We start from the raw sequence: 26,172 nt of genomic DNA on the forward strand, positions 1-26,172 counted from the left end.
CCAGGGTCCGCCGGAGGGGTGAGTATATCCATATTTTTTATTTTTATTCTTTATTTTTTACATGAATATGGATCCCAGGGCCTGAAGGAGAGTTTCCTCTCCTTCAGACCCTGGGAACCATTCCAGGATACATTCCGATATTTGTGTCCCATTGACTTGTATTGGTATCGGGTATCGGTATCGGCGATATCCGATATTTTTCGAATATCGGCCGATACAATCCGATACCGGTACTTTCAAATATCGGAAGGTATCGCTCAACACTAATCAGAAGTGATTTAAGAAGAGTATCTTTGTAATGTTTCATGGGATACAACGTGCAAAAACTATATTTTTGAGAAAAGTTGCATGTGAAATAGGAACTTCATGGAAGTACAGTATAAGCCGTAGATGTCAATGGGTGATAGTTTACATATCTTTTATATTATGGCTGCGTTCAAGACCTTGACTGGTTTTCAGTTGAAATTTAGTTTGTGAACACTGCTCTTCAGGACTTAAGGAACTTCTTTAATAAAATCACAAATGCTCAAGCTGTGAAAACAAAACTTCATTTCTGTAATTATAGAGAAAATATTTTAATTTTTTTTTAAAATATCTAACTGATGGCAAGAACATATAAAACACATAAACACTACATTTCTGTGAGCATTACAAACATGATCAAAATGTACAAAATTTAAATAAGAAATAAAAATAGGATTCCAGGTAAAACCATTGAACACACACAGTTCTGTAAAAAATAGTCTTATGCAAGACTTTTTGATCACCTTCAAACCGTGATTTCAGGGGTGGAATGTGACGTACATTGAAATGAAAACACGCAACTTCATCTCTGCTGGAGTCTCTTTCTTTAGAATTACAAAGCTTGCCATCAGGATCTCAAAGGGCGAACTTAAAAGTCTTCCTCAAGGTGATGCTCATGTTTCGCTGCAGCTTTGTGTAAGGTCCTCACATCCGCTTCCTTTGCGTCCTCCTGCCCGGCTAAAATAAGATGCTATAACTTATCACCTGGTAGAACCTGAAAGCATAGAAAATATCTTCAAGGTACTTTTTCAGTTTTAAAACAGAACCTTAAATTGGTCTCGTTGGTGGGGATGGTCCTAACTTATTATCTCAGTTCTTGTATGATCATAGCTTAACTAATCAGAGAAAAGAGTGTTTTGTATCTGCTATTACACATTGATAACAACAAGGATAATTTATTTATCTATCCATCTAATATATACCACTATTTTATGAACAAATGATATAAAGAATATTAATTGTGATTGGTCATTTACTTGCATTGTGATCCTTCTTTAATGTTCTTAAAAGGAACCTGTAATGTAAAAAAACACTATTAACCTGCAGATATGGGGTTAATCTGTAGGTTAATAGCTTTCCGAAGCTGTCCAGTGTTCGCACTGAGAGTCCCGCTGCTGAGAGGAAATTAACTTTTTTCCTCCCAACAAACACGGGCTTTCAGTCATAGAGGTGGGACTGGGCAGAGTCAGTCACCGCTCAGTGCATAGTGAGCAGCGGCTGTAACCACACCTCGGCATGGACTGACAACCAAGAGGGCAACAGGGCTCTCAGTGCACGTGCAGGGCAGCTTCATAACACTATTAACCTGCATATTAACCATTTATTTTTATATATGACAGGTTCCCTTTAAAGTACATTCTAAATTTTTTTTATAAGGGTCCCACATAAAGATGGACAAATTTATTTGAGCAGAATTGAATTCTACTAATGTTTTATTAAAATCTGTATTATGCAGAAAGAAGATTTTTTTTGTTATTTGCTCTATATGAATTCAGCAAAAATGCCAGCTGGCTGGCTGCCATTTTGCTGAACCATAGAGGACTGGCAAAAGGATAAAAAATAATAATAATACTCATCTCACTGCCCACCTCTTTGACCATCTTCATTGCTCTCTCGGCATACAATCCTTGGCATTTCTTCTTGCTGTCACTACATGCTGAAACCCCAAGCATTTTCATGCTAAGCTGGGGCTTCCAGTCTTGACTAGGACTGCGACGTCAATGCACATACGTATGCGTCATAAAGTCACAATGTGTGCCACAACCTTATAACTCACATGTAAGGCAAGAACTTCAAGCTGTGACTGGGTCTAGGACTTCTTTGCATAGGTGCAGGGACTTCCCAGGCCTAGTCATGGATGGAAGTTCTGGTCTAGTGTGAAGATGCTCAAAGTTTTATAGTGAGGTGGTGGTAAGTAGAGGCACCTAAGACCGTACAAGGGACAATAAGCAGCAGAGTTGAACAGTAAGATTATTATAAGTTGCTTTTTTATTCTACATCTTGTTTTTATTATGCCCTAGAGTCTTTCCAGACTTAGACTCATTGCGTAGTGGGACATTCTGAGACTTTCTAATATCTCTCAATTTCTCCATATCTTCAAAATGTATTTTTGCTAATCAAATACAGTTCATTACAAGAGACCTTTGTTAGATGAGCATTTTCTGAAGTATGTTTCTATTCACTGAGTGCAGTACAGATCTTTAAAATGGCAGGGGAATGGAAAACAAAGTATATTAGAAAATTGGAGAGTTTCCATAATATATTGGATGGATGTAGTTTACATAAAATTTGAAAACCTTTTGGTCCGTATTTTTCTTCAGTATTTTTGAGCTAAGAATGGAACCTGGAGTGAATAATAATACTAGCAGAAAGGTTTTAATGGGTTTTGTACCCACTTCTAGTTTTATGTGAAGTAAAATACCGGCAAACATACTGACCTCAAATCATCATTGCCATTGAGCCTGTTTTTTGTCTTGTTTTCTGTCTTTTCTGCCATTCTGTTCTAACCCAATTTATTCTTCTATTTGTTTTGAGGTCTATTTTAAATGTGCTCACCTATTTTTTTTCTTATTTTCCATTTTGTGAGCTAAGTCTAGCAATTCCAAATGTCTTCGTATACTGCTACTATTTAAAATGTCTCAAAATTTGTAGCAATGACGCTTCACCACTCCCTTAATGTATTTTAGCGTACGACAGCATTTTGCCCCAATTTATGTGACTTTTTCATGCCATCATGTCCCAAAAAGCTGCAAAAACAGTAAAATACAAAAAAAGACTATTTTTTTACTGTGTGCCAAATTCATGAATCACATGTGCCTTATTGATGAATTTGGTGCCAAAAACCGTGACTGATACTACAAGAGAAAAAGGAAAGTGACTTAAAAGAAACACAAATGATAAATCGTGGCAACAATTTCCTTGATTGTGTGAAGATATAATATCAAAATATTGTACATATGTAAACAATTTTGAAGTGTTTCTTAGAACTCGTATAAATGTTTGTCAGTTTAAACTGGTGTTCCATTATTTTAATGTGATGTCATATCCCCAGGAGATCCCATAAAATTAGGATCTAAGTGAGTCAGTCATCTGGAACAAGTGCTGGTCCTGAGAATTAAGGGAGCAAGTATACTTTGGCATTTCTCCTACAAAGTCATGCTCCTGGCCACAGATTTGTTTGTGGCAGCTGATCCACAACTATCACGAGGTGATGGAAAATACAAACAATAATAAGTAAATGACAAATTTATTTTCTGTTGCTTACTTACTATTTTGTTAAAAGGATTTTAGCACCTTAGGCATTTATAACATAACTGGTAGGTGAGGATCCTAGATGTGTGACATTTATGGTTTACCCGCTGTATAAATCAAAAAATATCTAAGGAAAGATTATAGGATATGGTGGAAATATCTACAGCATGAAGATATCAATGAATAATCTGTATTTCTTATTTACACTAGCTATGGACTCCACTTACCACACTATAATATATTTATTAACATAAAAAGGTCTTCTCACCATTTTATATGTGAAAAATGCAAAAGCTTGCAAAAACAATCAGCTTTACAATTTACTTGTCATTAAAAGTCTTATCTGTTCTCAAGAATGCTGGGATTTTAAATTTTATTGTTTACTATTTGTTACTAAGGTTACCAGTCACCACTACAGTCTATCAGCAGTGGAAGGTCTCCTAGGCAAGAAGGACAGCGCTTAAAAGCTGTTTGCTATAGAGTTTGCTAATACTGCTTGAAGTCGTCCGGTTCACTATATATGGCCAGTTAAATTATCACTGTGCTCCTCCAATTCTGCAGAGACAAAGCAGTCTCTAATTGCTGCATCAGAGAGAGAACAGTTTGGGCCAGTGGCACCATGATGCTAGACCAAACTATTAATCATCAAGAGTCCACCAATTTCCTGTAGGCAGTAAACCAGGAGACAGAATAGCAGTGTTCCCCAATTCAACAACTTGAAACAACCTCTTTAAAAAATGTAAACCTATATATTATCAGAAAGTTTGAATTGCTATCTTGCAACATATTTTGATTACTTATGTAAATACAGTATTTTATCTCTCTAGATAGGGAAATATGCAACAAGTCACACTAATACAACCAAATGTTTGTTGTGACAGATATTACAGATGTAGCAGTTGACAGATTGATGGCTGCAGTGTGCCATGGCATCAGCGTACCATGCAGCTTATTCACATTGAATGATAACAGCTGCAGGACTCAAATATCAATGTTGCGCAGCAGGCATCATGATGGTGATTGCTACATCTGTAAGTGACTTTTTCTTTGTAAATTAAAGCCCAAATTTATTAAGATTTTTGTTTTGCACGCAAGTCTAAGTGAAGGCACTGCTAAGATAAGATGCATCTAATACATTGAGAGTTATATGTATCTTAACAATTAAAGTGCATCTTACAACTGCCATGTCCCTTCGGTGGAAATGTTACTCTAGCCAAGGTCTGCCATATATTACGGGCATAACGTGTGCTACTTAAGTGGCATAAATTACTATGACATTGCCTTTTGTACTTATCCCAACTTTACTCAAATTGCTGGAGTTGTCTACAAGCTGACGCAAACACGGTCTGGCGTAAAAGTGCCATATATCACAATTTGTTTGCCCAAATTTGAGTTGCTCAAAAATTTTGCTGCATTTTAAGATGTTTTATTCATTTAGTATATCATTTTTATATTTGAATAGGTGTACAAATGTAACACGTGGCATCCAATGACATAATTTGTCTATTTTATGAATAAGTTGTCCCTTTGACACACAAAAAGGATAAAACAAACAGATCAAAAGTGTCCATATTTTTTTCACAAAACTATAAGTCTGGCCTTCCGCTACAGCATTAATAATTGTAAATGGCTTGCTTACTGAGAGTAGCCACTCTGATTCTGCAAAACCATGCCACCATTAAGAATAGGAAGCCATCAGCATTTAATTTCTAATGATGGAGTGGAAAGCTGCTATGATATTTAGGAATCAAACTTTTCTGCAAACGCACCTCTGACATGTGCTACTCATATGCAGAATGCTACATCTGACACGAGTCTAAAATGAATAACGGATCAACAGTAATTTTGCCCCTTGGTTCATCAGGTCTAACTAGTTCAGCATAACATTCTATTTATGATACCTAAATGGAAACTTCTTTCTGCAAAGAAGAACAAATGTGAGATGACTGATTTATCTACAGGTCTATACAAGAATTGTATATATATAATGCAACCCCTTAATGACTGATAAAACTTATTGTTCTGTACTACCAGTTAATGAGCTTACTTTTTTAGGGGATTTATCTGATTAATTAAACATGTCTATTATACCTTCAGTAGTACACAACTATAAAGAAGCTTGTTATTATATTATTTAAGAGACTGATTTCCTGTCTAAGCTTGGTCTCTATATGTTATTTTATAGGAAGGCTTAAATGAGCCAATCTGAACCAGCTGTGACTTCCATTCCTGGCATCCCTTCTTCACACTCCTCCAGTGCTTTCTCCCTATTGCCCGATAAATTCATCTGTGACTTTTCTAGCTAACAAATTCCCGCTCTAAAAGCTTCATGGTATCTCAATTAGCACTACAAAAGGAACAACTTTTTTTTAATTGTTGTATAAGACAAAAGGCGTCAGTCATCTTATTTGTCCATTGAAATGGAAAGAATGTTCTACCAAGTCTTTCTTTAGGAGGATGATCATTAGAAATAAAGAAATATGCAAAATTCTGACACTTTTAAATGAATAATAAACATAAACATTCACATAAAATATACCAATACTACTTCCCATAATCTCCATTTGTCGTTTGATCCCATTTTCTCATATTACAAATACAACTGAGAAAAATCTCCTTGAATAGCAGAAGACAAATATACATTCTAGTCCCACCCATTGTTTAAGATCCACTCCTCCGCAATTCCCTAGGTGAAAAATTAAAAAAATTCTAGGAAATTTAACTTTGTGTTCAATGCATAATTTCTACACAACTTGCAGAAATTATTATTTTACTATTCATTTCTAAAGTTCTACATGCACACACGCATTTATTTCCCAATAATTCTTATTAAATTGGTATAGTCTCTATTCCACTGCTTTAACTCGCTTCTATACGGAGATACAATACAGGAATATACACCATAATAGACCAGATGATATTTTTCTTTCTTTACAGTTTCCTTTTATTTCTTTCCCAGACTTATCCTGTCCTAACCATCTGTGTCTTAGAGTACTTGAAACTGCTGTCGACTTTTTCCTATTTTGCTCCCTTTCCTAGCAGTCAATTCATTTAGCATTGAATTTCCGGGTAGCGTTAAACAAGTGTGACATGGTAAGTAACTTAGCCATGTGAAATAAGGCATGCCATTAATCACAGGAAATAATTGTCCTTGGAGTCCTCTGAAAAATATCAAGTATTCCAAAATAATGTTCTAATGGTCAAAGAGTTTCACACTAGAAAACACGAAAAACATACAAGCGTGCTTCTTAATGACAAGTAGGTTCTGGGACAACTTTCCTTCTACTACAAGTGTCATCTGTAGCTACACTTTTTCAGACAAGCTTGTTTTAAAAGTACAGGTTCAATGAACTCTAACAATATATAATATGGCACCACTAGAGACATATAAACACATTAGAGATTGAGCAGGGAAAGGCTTGTAAAATGGTGTATACATTTTTAGTCTCAGCTAAGAACATAGGAAGGGGTAATCAAAATTGGAGAAAGTATGTATTGTAGGAAAAAGTTAGTCTTGTGTCACCAGAGGTAGTAATACTTTCTCTAGCAGAGGCTTTTATTGCCACATTTGAATTTCTTAAATATGTTGCACGTTAGGGAACCATGTGAAACAATTACCAATATGATGTGGTTTTACAAACTCTCCAACCTGCATAATGATCTTATTCACTAATTGTTTCCTTTGTATTACTTGCTTTATTTAGCACAGTGGGAGGATTTGTTTGAATAGGTATGCCAGGTTGTAAAGTAGATAAGTATTGTTTTTACGAAAATATGTCAATTATGTACAATATTATATATAGTAATATAATTATATTATATATTAATATAACTTCAACAACGGTCATAGAATATAAATGTGTTGCCGTGTAAGACATTAAATATTGTATAGAGATCAATTCAATTCAATGCTAATTTAATTAGATTAAAATGTTATAAAATTCAACCAGTTTGCAATTTAGTTTGCGCACATTGCCACAAAACATAGCCATCACCTTTTTCTACATTGCAGAAGATTACATCAGTCAAAGAAAGCTGATATGACCTTAGAAGCGACAATGCAGGCTTCCCCATAATGCCTTGTAGGGACTATCAGAATCTATGTAGAAACCTAGGCAGGGAATGAAACACTAATTTTAGGGTGATTTAGAATAGTGGGCAAATGTCCGGGCTCACAACTCAGCGCAAGATATGGGAAGAAAAAGTCCTAGCACATTGAACTCCAGACAGTGTTGTTTTGTATAACTGCAGCAGTGAACATGATGAGTGTAGCAGTCTGAGAATAATACAGAAATTCAATTGATGGGCGAGAGAGCTATATGTGCCAGATTCAGTGTAATTATCAATGACACGATGTAGTTGGCATCTGTCCTGCTGCATTTGAACTACAATTACACAATATTTTTTCTTCATTCTTAATGCACTAGAAAGCAGAAAGCAGCACAATATTTTTCCAGAAAAAAGAGGGCAGATAGCTTTATGGAACATATGGAACATCATCTCAGTCACAGCGAGTTGATGATATCACTAACAGCATTGCCATTACTTAGAGTCATTGTTATGCATAAAACAGTTCATCTGACCACAAATGAATAAGAAAGGTATTTTTGGACTGTTTTTCAAAAATCGTGAAAACTCTATTAGTGTGCTGAGTGGTTACATATGCTGTTGGATATACCCAGATTTCTATATTTAGGTCACATTGGTATTACTAAGGCTATTATTGTTATAAATAGCTTGAAATGGGTTACACATGTCCCTTTAGGTAAAATTGCAGGCTTTGCTTCAAATCAGTTTGATGCAGACCAACATTTGTAAGAAAATTGTTGAATCTGGCAAATTTGAATTTTGAAAGTTTCAATTATCTCTCATTTTGTAAAATATGTATGCCATTACTGACACTACATAAACTTTCTGTTACAATTTGATTAAATATTACCTTCCTACGTATCTCCATTACCATCATATACTTTCACAGTACTAGCTTACGCCGCCATCACCACTGCTTGAGTTCTATAAATGTTATTTGAGCAATAATGAATTGCCCACTTTGAGGAGACGTGCATTACTGTTGCAAGTAGTTCTTTTCAACAATTAACATGACTGCCCGACACAAACCTGCAAAAGCAGTCATGAGTAGCAACATCATTAACAACACCTAACATCAAACGCCCCATTAAAGAGAAGCAATTCCAGCCATCACAATTGGGGGAGTTAATTAAATGTTTGACCAAATATAGTAGGATAATTTTGTATGTCCCGCAAATTATGTTATATATACGGTATCTAAATGGCTATCAGCAGAAAAAGTGCCCCATCCTTGTTTTAAGGGGGTGCTAATAGTAATACACTGGAATCTTTCTTCTTTAATTCACTTACAGTTTGTTTTCTTCAATGCCTCCTCTTTTTGACACAAAACTATTAAGTAAAGTTTCTGTGTTGTTCCTCAACTTCTTTGTGTGGATCATACTGACATTATTTAAAAACTAAGCCTCTGGACTTAATTATTATACCAACATCTTGGTTTTAGAACTTATATTCTAAGCAAAGCATGAGTTAAAAATCATGACATAATACATATGTCCTAGTCAGTGAAAGGTTCAATCAAACAGGATTACAAGCTCATTTTCTTTTTTCATCAGCTATAATTTTATAGACTTTGTGGATCAACATTTACTAGGTTTCTAGATGTCTGGAATGATTCTGATTTCTCCAACACACAGCATGTTGATGATTTAGAATGAAATCACATATATGCCTATGTTCACGCATAGAAACGTTGCTTAAATGTTGATCTAAACTTGTCACCATGTTTTAAATTCAAATGTTCCCCTTCCTTTCTTGCACAACCTCTACCCTCCCATATGTAAACTTGGTGACATATGTAATATTAACCATTTAAACTGTTTGACTACGTTTATAATTGAGGCCAAATCAAAAAATTATGTTTTATCAACATGTAGATCCCTTTTTTTGGATGTTTACCAACAGTTCCCAAAAACTACACTCTCAACTTTGCTTTGGGTATTTTGAAAGGAACAGGTTACATAGTTACATAGTTATTAAGGTTAAAGGAAGACTATAAATCCATCTAGTTCAACCCATAGCCTAACCTAACATGCCCTAACATGTTGATCCAGAGGAAGGCAAAAAAACCCATGTGGCAAAGAGTAAGCTCCCCATTGGGGAAAAAAATTCCTTCCCGACTCCACATATGGCAATCAGACTAGTTCCCTGGATCAACGCCCTATCAAGGAATCTAGTGTATATACCCTGTAACATTATACTTTTCCAGAAAGGTATCCAGTCCCCTCTTAAATTTAAGTAATGAATCACTCATTACAACATCATACGGCAGAGAGTTCCATAGTGTCACTGCTCTTACAGTAAAGAATCCGCGTCTGTTATTATGCTTAAACCTTTTTTCCTCCAAACGCAGAGGATGCCTCCTTGTCCCGGTTTCAGGTCTATGATTAAAAAGATCATCAGAAAGGTCTTTGTACTGTCCCCTCATATATTTATACATTAAAATAAGATCACCCCTTAGTCTTCGTTTTTCTAAACTAAATAGCCCCAAGTGTAATAACCTATCTTGGTATTGCAGACCCCCCGGTCCTCTAATAACCTTGGTCCATCTTCTCTGCACCCGCTCTAGTTCAGCTATGTCTTTCTTATACACCGGAGACCAGAACTGTGCACAGTATTCTAAGTGTGGTCGAACTAGTGACTTGTATAGAGGTAAAATTATATTCTCCTCATGAGCATCTATGCCTCTTTTAATGCATCCCATTATTTTATTTGCCTTTGTAGCAGCTGCCTGACACTGGCCACTGAATATGAGTTTGTCATCCACCCATACACCCAGGTCTTTTTCATTGATAGTTTTGCCCAGAGTTTTAGAATTAAGCACATAATTATACATCTTATTACTTCTACCCAAGTGCATGGCCTTACATTTATCCCCATTAAAGCTAATTTGCCATTTATCAGCCCAAGCTTCTAGTTTACATAAATCATCCTGTAATATAAAATTGTCCTCCTCTGTATTGATTACCCTGCAGAGTTTAGTGTCATCTGAAAATATTGAAATTCTACTCTGAATGCCCCTACAAGGTCATTGATAAATATGTTAAAAAGAAGAGGGCCCAATACTGACCCCTGTGGTACCCCACTGCTAACCGCTACCCAGTCCGAGTGTGCTCCATAAATAAACACCATTTCTTTCCTATCCCTGAGCCAGCTCTCAACCCACTTGCACATATCTTCGCCTATCCCCATTATTCTCATTTTATGTATCAACCTTTTGTGTGGCACCGTATCAAAAGCTTTTGAAAAGTCCATATACACTACATCCACTGGGTTCCCTTGGTCCAATCCGGAACTTACCTCTTCATAGAAACTGATCAAATTAGTCTGACATGAACGGTCACTAGTAAACCCGTGCTGATACTGGGTCATGAGGATATTCCTCTTCAGATAATCCAGTATAGCATCCCTTAGAATGCCCTCCAGGATTTTACCCACAGTAGAGGTTAAGCTTACTGTCCTATAATTTCCGAGTTCAGTTTTTGTCCTCTTTTTCAATATTGGCACCACATTTGCTATACGCCAGTCCTGTGGTACAGACCCTGTTATTATGGAGTCTTTAAAGATTAAAAATAATGGTCTATCAATGACTGTACTTAATTCCTGCTGTACTCGAGGGTGTATCCCATCCGGGCCCGGAGATTTGTCAATTTTAGTGATTTTTAGACGCCGCCGCACTTCCTGCTGGGTTAAGCAGGTGACATTTAATTGGGAATTTTTATCACTAGTCATTTTGTCTGCCATGGGATTTTCTTGTGTAAATACTGATGAAAAAAAGTCATTTAGCATATTGGCTTTTTCGTCATCCTCATCCACCATTTCACCCAGACTATTTTTAAGGGGGCCAACACTATCATTTTTTAGTTTCTTACTATTTATGTAGTTAAATAATATTTTAGGATTATTTTTACTCTCTCTGGCAATGAGTCTCTCTGTCTCAATCTTTGCTGCCTTGATTGCTTTTTGCAGAATTTATTTAATTTTCTGTATTTATTTAATGCCTCATCACTACCTACTTCCTTTAATTCTCTAAATGCTTTCTTTTTGTCACTTATTGCGCCCCTTACAGCTCTATTTAGCCATATTGGTTTCCTCCTATTTCTAGTATGTTTATTCCCATACAGTATATACTGTGCACAGGTCCTATCCAGGATGCTAATAAATGTCTCCCATTTTCTTTGTGTATTTTTGTGTCTCAGGATATCGTCCCAGTTAATTGCACCAAGATCCTCTCTCATCCGTTGGAAATTTGCCCTCCTGAAGTTTAGTGTCCTTGTAACCCCTCTATTACACATCTTTTTAAAGGATACATGAAAACTTATTATTTTGTGATCGCTATTTCCCAAGTGACCCCCAACCCTTATATTTGATATGCGGTCTGACCTGTTGGTTAATATTAGGTCTAGCAGTGCCCCCCTTCTTGTTGGGTCCTGAACCAGTTGTGAAAGGTAATTGTCTCTCATAGTTGTCAAAAACCGATTACCTTTGCTGGAACTGCAGGTTTCTGTTCCCCAATCTATTTCAGGGTAGTTGAAGTCCCCCATAATAATGAAGGTGTTCTTCTTGACTTGACACATACAACTTTTGGATTTTTTATCAGTTTTATATAATTCTAAATTATTTGTCAATTTTTTTAATGCTCAATTGTATTAACTGTACTATCATTAAACTATTAGTAAATTACCTGATTTAAGCAGATCCCAAATCTATTTGCATATTACAATTCCAGCAATGGAAGATTGGGATGTTGTTACTCTACATTCCATAGCAAGCTGTTAAATTACTGGCTTCGTAGGATGGCACCTTTAACCACTGAGAAGACCATTATATAAATAACAGTGATTGTGTAACTGCTTAACATCCCAGTAACTCAAATCTTTAAGGTCTTATAAAATCATGTATATTACAGGGTATTCATCTCTGAGAAGGCTAGAAGGTTTATAGGCAGCAATTAGGGCATGGTATGTATCAGAAATCCAAAAGCAAAATATACAAGACATTTTTAAAAGGTGAAATAGCTCTCCCACAACCATAAACGGCACTTCTCACTAGCAATAACCGAGTGCATTTGGCATAACATCAGGTTCCCACAGCAACAAACATAAGTATATTCATTGGCTTTCTAAATATGACATTTTATTTCACGTAATAAAAGTATATAGACTTTTAGGTTTTATTCAGAGTAAGCATGTCCCAAAGTAGTCACTAAAGCATTGCGTTTCATAATACTCTCCCATTACGATCAAACTGAATTATAAATAAGATGTCAACCATGATCACTATGTAATGCCAGATTACATAGTAGCGACCAAAAATGTAGTTCAGACAGAAACAATCGGTTTGCACTCTCTTAGCTGTGAATGGAACCAATATGTAATCTATATTTTACTACAAAATGAATTTTTTTTTAAAGGAATAAATAATTAACCACAAGAAATAGAAAATCCTACATTAATTTTGGCTTTGGATTGATGCTAAAAGAGCACACAGGAGAGAGAGGGCACATGGAGAAAAGGGGAGTCTTAATCATGGCACTTTCCATTTTAGACAAAAATCTACATGTGTAATTTAAGTAAACTATAGAGTAACATGTGGCCTTTCATTCTTTACAAGAGAAAAGGTGTGAGCAAATAGGTTCCATATTTTTTTTGTACTGAAATAGGTGGTATTAAGGCATGAATCAAGAGTGGGGAAGGAAGTCACATTTTTACATTTCTTATAACCTAAATGTAATCGTTATAGTTTATATCTTATCTGTTGTAGATTGTTTTATAAAGTTGCTCAACATTTTTATCTATTTAATAAACTAATGCAGTTGCAGACACAAACTGAAGAGGGGCAAAGTGCAAGTACAATATATGGGCCCTTTGCAGTCCAATAGCTCATCATTATGCATAAGTCCTCCTGCTTCGCAGTGCAGCTGTACAGGTTACACCAGTGGTATGCCTACCCCTGAATTAATATAGCATATTGTTGCTTCTTAATCGAATAATGACCAAGTGTCATAAATTGATAGCACTTGACACTGGCACTGCAGGCTATATAGTACTCAGTGGATGCTATGAAATGAACATATGCACACTGTCAAAGTCCCCACTATTGCAGTTAAAGCGGTTCTGTAAGTAAGCAATTTGCATACTAGTTATCACATGCCAACTAGCAACTTTTGCTGCTTCTCTTAATATTCCATTGAGAGAAGGGAATGAGAAGTTAGCTAGCATGTGATTACAAATATGCAAATCGCAACTCACGTGACAACAGTCACTTCAGTCTGCAACAATGGGCAATCCTGAAAGTGTGCACATTGCACACTGTCAAGATCCATCAATCTGCACTCAAACAGAGTGACACAGAAAATTATGTTGAGCCTGGAAAACATTTGTAAAGTTGTTGTAACTGAGGATAAGTGGACCCGTGGATGTTCGGGTTCGTCGGTTTCAACTGAACTTTAGTCCAAAGTTCGGTTTGGTTACCAGAATTCTACCAGAACTTGAACCCGAACCCCGTAAAATCAATGTGGATCCAAACTCACTCTCTCTCTCCTCCCAGAATTTTGACTCCAAACACTAAAACGGACTTCAGGGAAAAGTCAGTGTTCGGAGTTCTGCACTGCACACTAGGTGTCCAGTACGAACCCCAAACTTTACATCTTTACAACTTGTTCATCTGTATAATCTGTAACTATGTGATATGTGTTTACAAGCTTAACCTCTTCACCCCGAAGCCTGATTTCACCTTCCTGACCTGGACATTTTTTACAATTCTGACTTTCATTTTATGAGGTGATAACTCTGTAAAGCTTCAATGGATCCCACTCATTTTGAGACTGCTTTCTCATGACATATTGTGCTTCATGATAGTTGTAACATTTCTTTAATATGACTTGCATTTATCTGTAAAACAAATTAAAAATTGGCAAAATTTTGTAAAATTTTGCAATTTTCAAATATTTAACTTTTATGCCCTTAAATCAGAGTCATATCACACAAAATCTACTATATAATTGTCTAAGGGTCACTTCCGTCTGTCTGTCTGTCTTTCTGTCTGTCACGGATATTCATTGGTCGCGGCCTCTGTCTGTCATGGAAATCTAAGTCGCTGATTGGTCGTGGCAAAACGCCAATGACCATTGCCACGACCAATCAGCGACGAGCACAGTCCGGCGGTAAAATGGCCGCTCTTTCCTCCCCGCAGTAGTGCCCGCTCCATACTCCCCTCCAGTCAGCCCTCACACAGGGTTAATGCCAGCATTACCGGAGCGCGGTGTAACGCACTCCGGTAACGCAGCTATTAACCCTGTGTGACCAACTTTTTACTATTGATGCTGCGTATGCAGCATCAATAGTAAAAAGATCTAATGTTACAAATAATAATAATAAAGAAAATAATAATAATAATAAAGAAAAAGGTTATTCTTACCCTCCGACATCGCCCGCTGTCCTCAGCAGTACAAGCGGCAGGTACCGGTGCCAAGGATGCTATGCGAGAAGGACCTGCCATGATGTCACATTCATGTGACCGCAACGTCATCACAGGTCCTGCGCTCATACCAATCCTGGGACGGTAAATGCTCCATGCATTGTGATCTCACGAGATATATAGATGGTATCTATATAACCCCTTCCTTGTGCTGGCACATGCCCCTCTGTGCTGCTGTCAGGCACATGGCCCCCTATGCTGCTGTCAGGCACATGTTCCCCTGTGCTTCTGTCAGGCACATGCCCCCCTGGTCACTATATGCCACCCTGTGCTGCTGGCAGACACATGCCCCCCTGGGTCACTATATGCCCCCTATTCTGGCAGGCACATGCCCCCTGGTTACAATGTGTCCCCTTGTGCTGCTGGCAGGAACATGCCCCCTGGTCACAATATTCCCCCCTGTGCTGCTGACAGGTACAGCCCCCCCGGTCACTATATGCACCCCAGTGCTGCTGGCAGGTACAGGCTCCCCGGTCACTATATGCCCCCCTGTGCTGCTGGCAGACACATGCACCTTGTGCTGCTGGCAGACTCATGCCCCCCCGCGCTGCTGGCAGACACATGTCCCCCTGTGCTGCTGGCAGACACATGCCCCCTATGCTGCTGGCAGACACATGCCCCTCTGTGCTGCTGGCAGCCACATTCCCCCTGTGCTGCTGGCAGACACATGCCCCCATGCTGCTGGCAGACACATGCCCCCGTGCTTCTGGCAGACACATGCCCCCCTGTGCTCCTGGCAGGCACATGCCCCTCCTGTGCTTCTGGCAGACACATGCCCCCCCTGTGCTGCTGGCAGACACATTATCCCTGTGCTGCTGGCAGACACATGCCCCCCGTGCTGCTGGCAGACACATGATAAAATAAAAAACACTTAACTCACCTTCTGGTGATCGATCCCTGCTCCGAGCTCCTTGGTTGTGCTTCCTGTTTCCCAGGCATCGGATCATGTGACCTGGGCACACAGTGATGTCATCACATGATGAGATGTCAGCACAGACACAGGAAGCACAACCGAGGAGCTGTGAGCAGGGAGCCATCATCAGAAGGTGAGTTAAGTGTTTGTTATTTTATCATGTGTCTGCCAGCAGCACAGGGGGACGCATATAAGAGTGATCGGGGGGGCCATATCCATGATGGGAGGGGGGAGATGCAGGCACAGGTAATATTCGCTGCTCCCCTGTAAATCAACTCAGCAGAGGTTCAGCACCGAGGTGATGGACAGCAGGTGCAGTGAATATTACATGAGGCTAATGAGCGGGAGCACAGGACCTCCTGCTGTCTCTGCAGCCTGTAGGAAGCCCACCCCAGCCCCATGAAACCACTCCAGAGCTGCTACCCCTCCTCTACAGCAAAGCACATCACACAGATTTGGATTATAAGTTGCACCTCCCACTTTCCCCCAAAATTTGGGGGAACAAAATGCGTCTTATAATCCGAAAAATACGGTAATTAGCAGACGCCATGTCATGTTTGGAGAGCCCCTGATGTGCTTAAACAGTGGAAACCCCCAACACGTTACACCATTTTGGAAACTAAACCCATTAGGGAACTTATCTAGATGTATATTCAGCACCTTGAACCCATAGGTACTAAACAGAAGTTTATAAAAAAAAATCACACTTTTCCCACAAAAATCCTTTTTATGTCCAAATTTTGTATTTCCACAAGGGTAATAGGAAAAGTTGCACAACAAATTTTGGGGTCCATTTTCTCCTGAGTTTACCGATATCCCATATATCTTCAAAAAGTACTTTTGAGGCAGAGTGTAAAGCTCAGATGGGAAGAAGCGCAATATTATAGTGCAGATTTTGCCACACTTGTTGAGGATGCCATGTTACATTGGCAGAGCCCCTGAGGTGCTAACAAAGCAGACCCATTAGTGACCCCATTTTACAAACTAAAGCTTTCAATTAATTTATCTAGGGGTGCAGTGATTATATTGACACTACAGGTGTGTCACAGACTTTTACACCATTGGGCAGGGAAGATAAAAAAATTTACATTTTTACTACCAAGATTGTATGTTAGCCCCAAGTTTTACATTTTTATACTGGGAAATGGGTAAAAATGGCACCAAAATGTATCCAACAATTTCTACTGAACGTGACAATTCCGCATATGTGTCTGTACACTACTACTTAGCCATATGGAGAGACTCCAGAGGGACCGAACATTATTTGCCTCCTGGAACGCAGATTTTCCTAGAATAGTTTGCAGATTCCATATAAAGAGCCCCTAAGTGATAGAAAAGCAGAATCCTCCCTCAATTATTACCGTTTGGGAATTTATCTACAGAAGTAGTGATGATTTTGACGCCATATGATTTTTCCAGAAACAAGCAGCAGTGGATGTTGCTGAGTGAAAACGGCAAACTGCCATTGTAGTGACCAGTAAGTACATTATTCCCAGCTCATGCTTCAGGAGACACACACCTGTAAATTAGGCGGGCTCTCTTCACTACAGAAATGCCAAACATGTGGGTGCTAAATGTGGTTTATGTACACTGGGGCTCAGAAGGGAGAGGAGGAATTTGGATTTGGAAGCCATTTCGCTTTTCCAGAGCCTTTGTGCTACCAGTAACATTAAAGCCCCTTATATTTCCATTAACAGATGACAGACCTGACTGAGGTCTTGTTTTTTTGTCTATTGAGTTGAAGCTTTTATTAGCAACATTTTACATAACATTTATGATCACATTTGTCCAGCGCTCTTCGCTGAGCACCTACATCTGGGTTTCCATCTAAATCTCCGAGTGATGCAACAAATGAAAGCCCAGGTGGATCAATTCACTATAATGAAGCAGCAGAGTTACTCTAGACTCCATCTGGCCTCTGTTCAGTGGTGTCCTTCTTTTCAGAAGTGCACAAAACTGGCTCAGATTGACTCAGATTGGCTCAGCCAGATTAAAGCTCCTATGGGGTTCACAGTGCCTCCATCTGCCTCATTATAGGGACTCTTCCACTGGGGGCTCTATCTGAATCATGTATTTCAGAGATTTTCATGGAAACCCCAGTGTAAGCGCTCAGCGTAGAGTGCAGGATAAATGTGCGCTGAGCCTTACTGCGATCTTTATGAGGCAGAATGAAAAAATCAACAGCATGTGAATAATTGGTTTTATTTATTTTTTATGCCGTTCTTCATGAGGTGTAAGAGATTAGGCAACTTTGGTCTTCAGGTCAGTGTGATTGAAGCAATACCAGATTTATATCGGGTTTTTATGTTTGGCTGCTGTCACACACTAAAAGATGCTTTTTATTGTGAAAACTAGTTTTTGCATCACCATATTTTGAGAGCTATAATTTTTACATATTTCAGCTAAGTGATGTTATGGCTTGTCTTTAGAGGGACGAGCTGACATTTTTTATTGGTACCATTTTCAGGCACATTACTTCTATTTTGATATTTGGGAGACAGAATGAACTAAAACCAGCAATTCAGGAATTGCTTTTTTCTATATATACCATTCCACATGTGCTGAAATTGGTAAGGCAGCTTTATTCTTCAGGTAAGAATGATTTCAGTGACATCCAATTTATCAATTTTTTATGTTTTGGAGCCTTTACACTATAAAAACAATTTTATAGAAAAATAATTATTTTTGCATCGCTTTGTTCTGAGAGCTGTGACTTTTTTATTTTTCTGCTGAGGGAGCTGTATGGCAACTTATTTTTGGCAGTACAAGATGACGTTTTCAGTGGTACCATATTTTTTTATATTCGACTTTTTTATCATGTTTTATTTCACATTTTTTTCGGTGGTATGATGATAAAGCATTGTTTTTTGCCTCGTTTTTTATTTATTTTTTAAAGGTGTTCATTGAAGGGGTTAACTAGTAGGATAATTTTATAGAGTGGATCCTTATGGATGCAGCAATACCAAATTTTTTTTATTGTTCATTTTTATTTACAAAAATAAATGTATTTATTGGTAAAATATTTGTTTATTTTTTTCTTTATTTGGGGATTTTTTAAAAATGGTTTTACACTTTTTAATGTTTTTCTTTTAGTTTTTTATATAGTCCCATCCTAGGACATCACTGTATAGTGTCAGATCACTGCTCTGATACTCTGCAATGCTTCTGCACTGCAGCATATCAGAGAAACATCAGACAGGCAGGGAAGGAGGCATGTCAGCGCCTGCTCTCAGCTGGCTCTTACAAGCCACCTTCAATGCAGGATCCCAAAGGGCCATTTTGTAGCTGGGGGTCTCCATGGAGACCATCAGGACAATGTGATCGCATGGCATTGTCCTGATAGAAGCGTGCAGGGAACTCCTTCCCTGCGCGATGCTCCTCTATTTTGCTGTCACTACTGAGAAAGGCATCAAAGGGGTTAAATGCCGCAATCAGTAGTGACAGTGACAAAGTGGGTATTGCTGCAGGGTGTCAGCTCTTACACAGAGTTGACACCTGCCACGGTGCTCAGAATGATGCCGCACAATCGTGCCGCCGTACATATAGTCAATACATCCAATTATCCACCACCCTTGGATCCTTCAGACAGAACCTGAAAACCCATCTCTTTAGTAAATCTTACAGCCTGCAATAACCATTCTGCCGCCTCACCACCACCCGAGCTGCCGCCTCACCACCACCAGAGCTGCTGCACCTCTGACCTTCTGTCTCTTCCCCATTATCCCATAGAATGTAAGTCCACAAGGACAGGGTCCTCTCCCCTCTGTACCAGTCTGTCATCGTAAATTTGTTTACTGTGAACGATGTCTATAACTTTGAATGTAACCCCTTCTCGTGTAAAGCGCCATGGAATTACCGGTGCTACATAAATAAATAATAATAATAATAATACTGCTGTTTGCGGGGTCGCAGCTCCAACAGAACAGTATATGTACGGCGCATGTTGGGAAGGGGTTAAAGTATGTCTACCTTTCACACTAAAAATTATAGTGCTGGACTCTGCAGCATAATGACTTTTCTAAATCAATGTATTAGCAATTTTTGCAGAAAACCCAGCAGTTTTGACCACCCTAAGTGTGTGCTGCAGACTACACTCAGCTAAGCAGCATCTTGTCACACTTAGCTACCGCCTTCAGGGCGGGAGTGAGCGCTCTGTAAATAGTAACCCTGTGGCAGGTGGAGGATGCTGCTTAGTTTAGTGCAAAACACACCGAGCTGGGTGATATCAGCAAAAATCGCTAATAGAATGATTTAGAAAAAATGATCATTCTGCAGAATCCTGCACTATATAAATTTTCTTGTGAAATCATGGGTACACTTTAGTATTCTCCTCTTCTTTTTCTTGTCACGTTTCCCCCTTCAATCATCAGTTTGGATGATTTCAAATGTCAGTGCCAATTTTTGGAACTCACTGTTTTTATCTCATTATAGGTATTCCCTAGTCATCCTCTGTTGTAATTGTAATCATTTCTTCATGTTAAATTTGTAAAACAAATATTGAAACAAATACATATGTGCATGTATTCTTTTTCTTGGAAGCATATCACATTTTCTATAACTGTTAACTAACAATAGCTTACAATTTCACTGACTTTAATGGTTCACAGAGGTTAAATTTTTGTTCTGATTGTTCTGCCCAATTTATAGAAAATACTATAATTTTAGAGAACCACAATGTCTTTAACTTAAGTACATTTTGCTATTTTTCAAGTTACTGGACTGATCTTATGACCAGGCCAAAACACATGTAATAAATGCTATTTCTACTTGCATCCAATTAGGATGAAATTCCATTGTATGAAATCTACTGAAAACAGCAATAATTAATGACAATATGGAAAATAATTGTATTCCTTATTAAAGCTGTTGTTAAGAAAGGAATAAAACTTCAAGTTGGCATGCATGTAAGGAAAAAATTATTACCTAATTTGCTAGCAGAAATCAGGCAACATCTCCAATTATTATCTGCAGTAGTTTCCATAAATGTTGCCCTATAACAAAAATGATAGCATCAGGGGAACAAAAGTTGCCATCTATCCTGCTTGGCAGCCAATCACATGGTGACACGTTATCCCATGCATCTTGGTGGCCACTGTGTGACTGCAGCACTCTTTGGAAGAGAGGATGCTTCTGCTCTAGTTTTGGGGATACACTTTTCTGCTGTACTCTAGAGGCCAGGAGCACTCATCTGCAGCCTCAAAATTGTGACTGAAGAGAGGATTCAGGTAAGGCTTATGTCTCCTCCTCTTTTACACAATACAAGAAAATGAGGTCTCTAATTGTACTGGGCTGTATAGAAAAGGACATCCCTCTGTTTGACTTTATCTATCTATAAGTCTGTCGTATCTATATGTCTGTCTCTATCACCTATCTATATCTGTCTTCCTCATCTATCTCTCTATTATCTATCTCTCTACTATCTATTATTTATCTATGTATTACATCTATAGATCAATTATCTATCTATATCTATCTATCTATCTATCTATCTCTCTTTCTATTTTTGTATCTATCTCTATCTATCCATCTATTTATAGATCAATCATCTATTTATCTGTCTATCTATTTTCTATTTATCTATCTATATATTATCTATCTATATCAATCCATCTATCTATAGATCAATTATCTATCTATAGATCAATTATCTATCTATAGATCAATTATCTATCTATAGATCAATTATCTATCTATCTATCTATACCTATTTATTTATCTATTTATTTAAATGAGGATGTTAATTCATTAACACTTGAATAACTCTTGTGCATATGCATAAGGCATACAAACTCCGTGTAGGGGGCCACTTGCTTTAGACTTCCCTTATTTACACCCTTAAAGGGAATGTCCTATGAGAATAACACTTGCCTATATGTCTTATTAAATGGGTTATCTCAGTAGTTACATTGGTTTTTACAAAATGCTCACGTTTAAACAGATTCTAAAAAAGCACCTCTCCTCACCTCATTGATTTCTAGGTAATGCTCCTGAACATTTCTAGTAGTGTTGAGCCACCTCCCAAGTGTTCAGGTTCGGTTCGGTTTGTCGAACAGGGAGGTGTTCGCCAAACTGTTCGTCGAACGTTCGACGAACACCGTCGAACCCCATCGAAACCAATGGCAGGCAAACACAAACACATATAAACACATAGAAAACACCTTAAAAGGTGTCCAAAAGCTGGCAAACTGCTCAGAAGACACAACAAACAAATGGAAAAGTCACAACTACATATAGTCATGCGAAGAGAAAAGGTGGAGGAGTAAAAGGAGGAGGAGACACAGATATAGGCATGTCATACCCTTCTAAAATCAAGAAAGGCTGGAGTAAAAATCTAAAATCACTCTACCAACACCCAGACGTCTTGACAAAAAATATAAAAAAAGAAATATCTTTAGGTAGAATGGCGGCGGGTCTATTCAGAACACTTTCCTTAGAAGATGTAGTGGTACCCCCATTGGGAGTTGTGCCAAAAAATGAACCCAATACATTCAGACTAATCCACCATTTGTCATATACAAGGGGCAGGTCAGTAAACGACAACATCGACGCGGAGCCAAGTACAGTACTATGTACTGTACCTCCTTTGACGAGGCAATCGGGCGGGTCAGTAAGTTGGTAAGGGGCACCCAAATGGCCAAAACAGACATTGAGGGTGCATTCCGGTTACTACCTGTGCCTCCGAATAGTGTCCTCCCATTGGGCTGCTTCTGTGAAGGAGCATACTGCATAGATCGCTGTTTGCCCATGGGGTGCTCCATATCCTGCTCACTATTTGAGGCATTTAGTTGCTTCCTCGAATGTGTCGTCATGGACGTTTGTAAGGCGGCACATATTATCCATTACCTCGAAGACTTCTTATGCCTGGGCCCAAAAGATTTGCCACAGTGTGAAAACACGTGGTAGTCCACCTGTGAGAAGGAGAGAGCTGGTGGGAGAGTGGACACCCCAGAGCCGAGGGGTTAGATTGAGAAAGGAAGATGGCGGTGTAGCTTGTTTCATGGGTTGGGTACTCTGCTGAGTAGCAGAAATTGCTACTAGGCCCAAAAGGATTTACTGGGCCAGATGCCATTAAAAAATAGTACTTAGGTAAACAGGCGGTGTAGCTTGCTTCATGGGTGGGGTACGCTGCTGAGTTGCACCAAATTCTACTAGGCCCAAAAGGATTTCCTGTGCTAGATGGCTTAACAAAATAGTTGTTAGGTAAACAGGTGGTGTATAGTGTTGAGCATTCCGATACCGCAAGTATCGGGTATCGGCCGATACTTGCGGTATCGGAATTCCGATACCGAGATCCGATACTTTTGTGGTATCGGGTATCGGCATCGGATCCATAGTGAGGTGTAAAATAAAGAATTAAAATAAAAAATATTGATATATTCACCTCTCCGGCGGCCCCTGGACATCACCGCGGGTAACCAGCAGGCTTCTTTGTTTAAAATGAGTGCGTTTAGGACCTGCGGAATGACGTCGCAGCTTCTGATTGGTCGCGTGCCGCCCATGTGACCGCCACGCGACCAATCAGAAGCCGCGACGTCATTACTCAGGTCCTAAATTCCTAGAATGAGCGCATTTAGGACCTGAGGAATGACGTCGCGGCTTCTGATTGGTAGCGTGGCGGTCACATGGGCGGCACGCGACCAATCAGAAGCCGCGACGTCATTCTCAGGCACCAAACTCCTCATTCTAGGAATTTAGGACCTGAAGAATGACGTTGTGGCTTCTGATTGGTCGCGTGGCGGTCACATGGGCGGCACGCGACCAATCAGAAGCCGCGACGTCATTCCGCAGGTCCAAAACGCGCTCATTTTAAACAAAGAAGCCTGCCGGTTACCCGCGGTGATGTCCAGGGGCCGCCGGAGAGGTGAATATATCAATATTTTTTATTTTAATTCTTTATTTTACACATTAATATGGATCCCAGGGCCTGAAGGAGAGTTTCCTCTCCTTCAGACCCTGGGAACCATCAGGATACCTTCCGATACTTGGTGTCCCATTGACTTGTATTGGTATCGGATATCGGTATCGGCGATATCCGATACTTTTCGGGTATCGGCCGATACTATCCGATACCGATACTTTCAAGTATCGGACGGTATCGCTCAACACTAGTGGTGTAGCTTGCTTCATGGGTGGGGTATGCTGCTGAGTAGCAGAAATTGCTACTAGGCCCAAAAGGATTTCCTGGGCCAGATGCTGTTAAAAAATAGTACTTAGGTAAATAGGCGGTGTAGCTTGCTTCATGGGTGTGGCACGCTGCAGAGTTGCACCAAATTCTACTATGCCCAAAACGATTTCCTGGGCTTGATGCCATTAAAAAATAGTACTTAGGTAAACAGGCAGTGTAGCTTGCTTCATGGGTGGGGTACGCTTCTGAGTAGCAGAAATTGCTACTAGGTCCTAAAGGATTTCCTAGGCCAGATGGCGTTAAAAAATAGTACTTAGGTAAACAGGCGATGTAGCTTGCTTCATGGGTGGGGTACGCTGCTGAGTTGCACCAAATTCTACTAGGCCCAAATGGATTTCATGGGCTAGATGCCGTTAAAAATAGTACATAGGTAAACAGTCGGTGGGTAGCTGGGCTTCTCTGCTGACTAGCAGACACTGAAGCTTTGGAGCAGACCTCTGAATCCCAGGCCATAGTATGAGTAAACAACTCTGCAGATGACCCCACCCACCTGGAATTGACGATGGCAATGTCATGTAAAACTCAGCAAGGGGAATAAATAAAGAGTCTCCATTTTTTCCAAAAAGTCGGCCACAGACACCAATTAAGTGGCATCTATTTTGCCAGAGCTTTTTTAAAACAGATGGTGAGGTGATTTTCAAAAATCATCAAGCTTTTAGTCTCCCCAAGATGACACAGGGGTAGAAAAGTCCTTGCAGATCCAGGATTTGTTCATCTTGATGAACGTTAGTCTGTCTACATTGTCACTGGACAGCCACGTGCGCTTATCTGTCAGCACACCAGCAGCAGCGCTGAACACACATTCAGAGAGAACGCTGGCTGCGGGGCACGATAAGATCTGCAAGGCGTGAGTGGTGAGCTCAGGCCATTTTTCAAGATTGGAAGCCCAAAATGAGCAAGGGTCCAGTTCCAGTCATGGCATCGATGTTAACTTGGAGATACTCTTGTACCATCCCCTCTAGGCGTTTGCTGTGCATCAGACTTCTTGTCTCCTGTGGCCTTGCAAATGATGGTCTAAAAAAATCTTGAAACGATTGGAAAAAATTGCTGTTACTACCAGATACGATGTTACTGTTACGGTTTGAGTGATGATTCACTTCGTGCACCACTGGTGTTTTGTGGAAAAGCAGATGTTAGATTCTGTAACAGTCTCTGCTGATACTCCTGCATGCGTGAATCCCTTTCTATGGCAGGAATTATTTCACCAAATTTGCTTTTGTACCGGGGATCTAAGAGTGTGGCAACCCAGTAGTCGGCATTACTTCAGATTCTGACAATCCGAGGGTCATGTTGCAGGTAGTGCAGCAAGAAGGCACTCATGTGTCTTGCGCATCCAGGAGGACCAAGTCCTCGTTGTCTTGGTGGTGGCAAGGTGAGAATCATGCTTCCTTCGGCTGCCCACTCCACCCAACCTCGCACAACAGAAATTTGATCAAGGTCTCCCTCATCTGATGAGTCTTCCATGCCCAGCACCAGTTCGTCCTCCACTTCTTCCTCGCCCCTCCTGCACCTTCCTCAACAGTTTGGCTACTACCATGCACCCTCGGTAATCCCTCTCCCCCTGCCTCCAATCCCAGCCGCCTTGGTGCTGCCAACCTTCTTGACCTTGGAGATATGATCCCTTCCGCATATGACTCCTCCTGTTCCTCCTCCTCCTCCTCCTCTTGTTCCACCACGTGACTCAGAACACTGTGTAAGGTGTGCTCCAGCATGAAAATTACCGGAATGGTCATGCTTATAATGGTATCGTCAGCACTAAACATCTTTGTCGCTATTTCAAAACTGTGCAGAAGGATGCATAGGTCCCTGATCTGAGACCACTCCTGCAGCATGATTTGCCCCACCTCTTGATCTCGTTGGTCAAGGCTATACGTCATAATGTATTGCACCAGAGCTCGTCGGTGCTGCCACAGTCACTGCAACATGTGCAGAGTTGAATTCCACCGTGTGGGCA

The 26,172-nt window shown here is 39.5% G+C and overlaps 1 protein-coding gene across 5 annotated transcripts in view; it reads right to left on the reverse strand.

Annotated features, from left to right (window-relative positions):
- Positions 1-560: 560 nt before the first annotated feature.
- CRLF1 (cytokine receptor like factor 1) overlaps positions 561-26,172 on the reverse strand; it is a 252,038-nt gene continuing 226,426 nt past the window's right edge. Inside the window, exons 8-9 of one of the 5 annotated variants that reach the window (XM_069740502.1) lie at positions 20,957-21,024; positions 574-1,018 (exon numbers count right to left, since the gene is read on the reverse strand). In XM_069740502.1, coding sequence (XP_069596603.1) covers positions 20,995-21,024 — 30 coding nt within the window. In that variant the 3' untranslated portion in view covers positions 574-1,018; positions 20,957-20,994. Of the gene's footprint in view, positions 1,019-20,956; positions 21,025-26,172 lie in introns of all 5 variants that reach the window. The other 4 variants (XM_069740508.1, XM_069740494.1, XM_069740514.1 and 1 more) reach the window with 4 other exon arrangements.

This window comes from Ranitomeya imitator, chromosome 1 (assembly GCF_032444005.1).
Source record: "Ranitomeya imitator isolate aRanImi1 chromosome 1, aRanImi1.pri, whole genome shotgun sequence".
NCBI classification, from domain to species: Eukaryota; Metazoa; Chordata; class Amphibia; order Anura; family Dendrobatidae; genus Ranitomeya; species Ranitomeya imitator.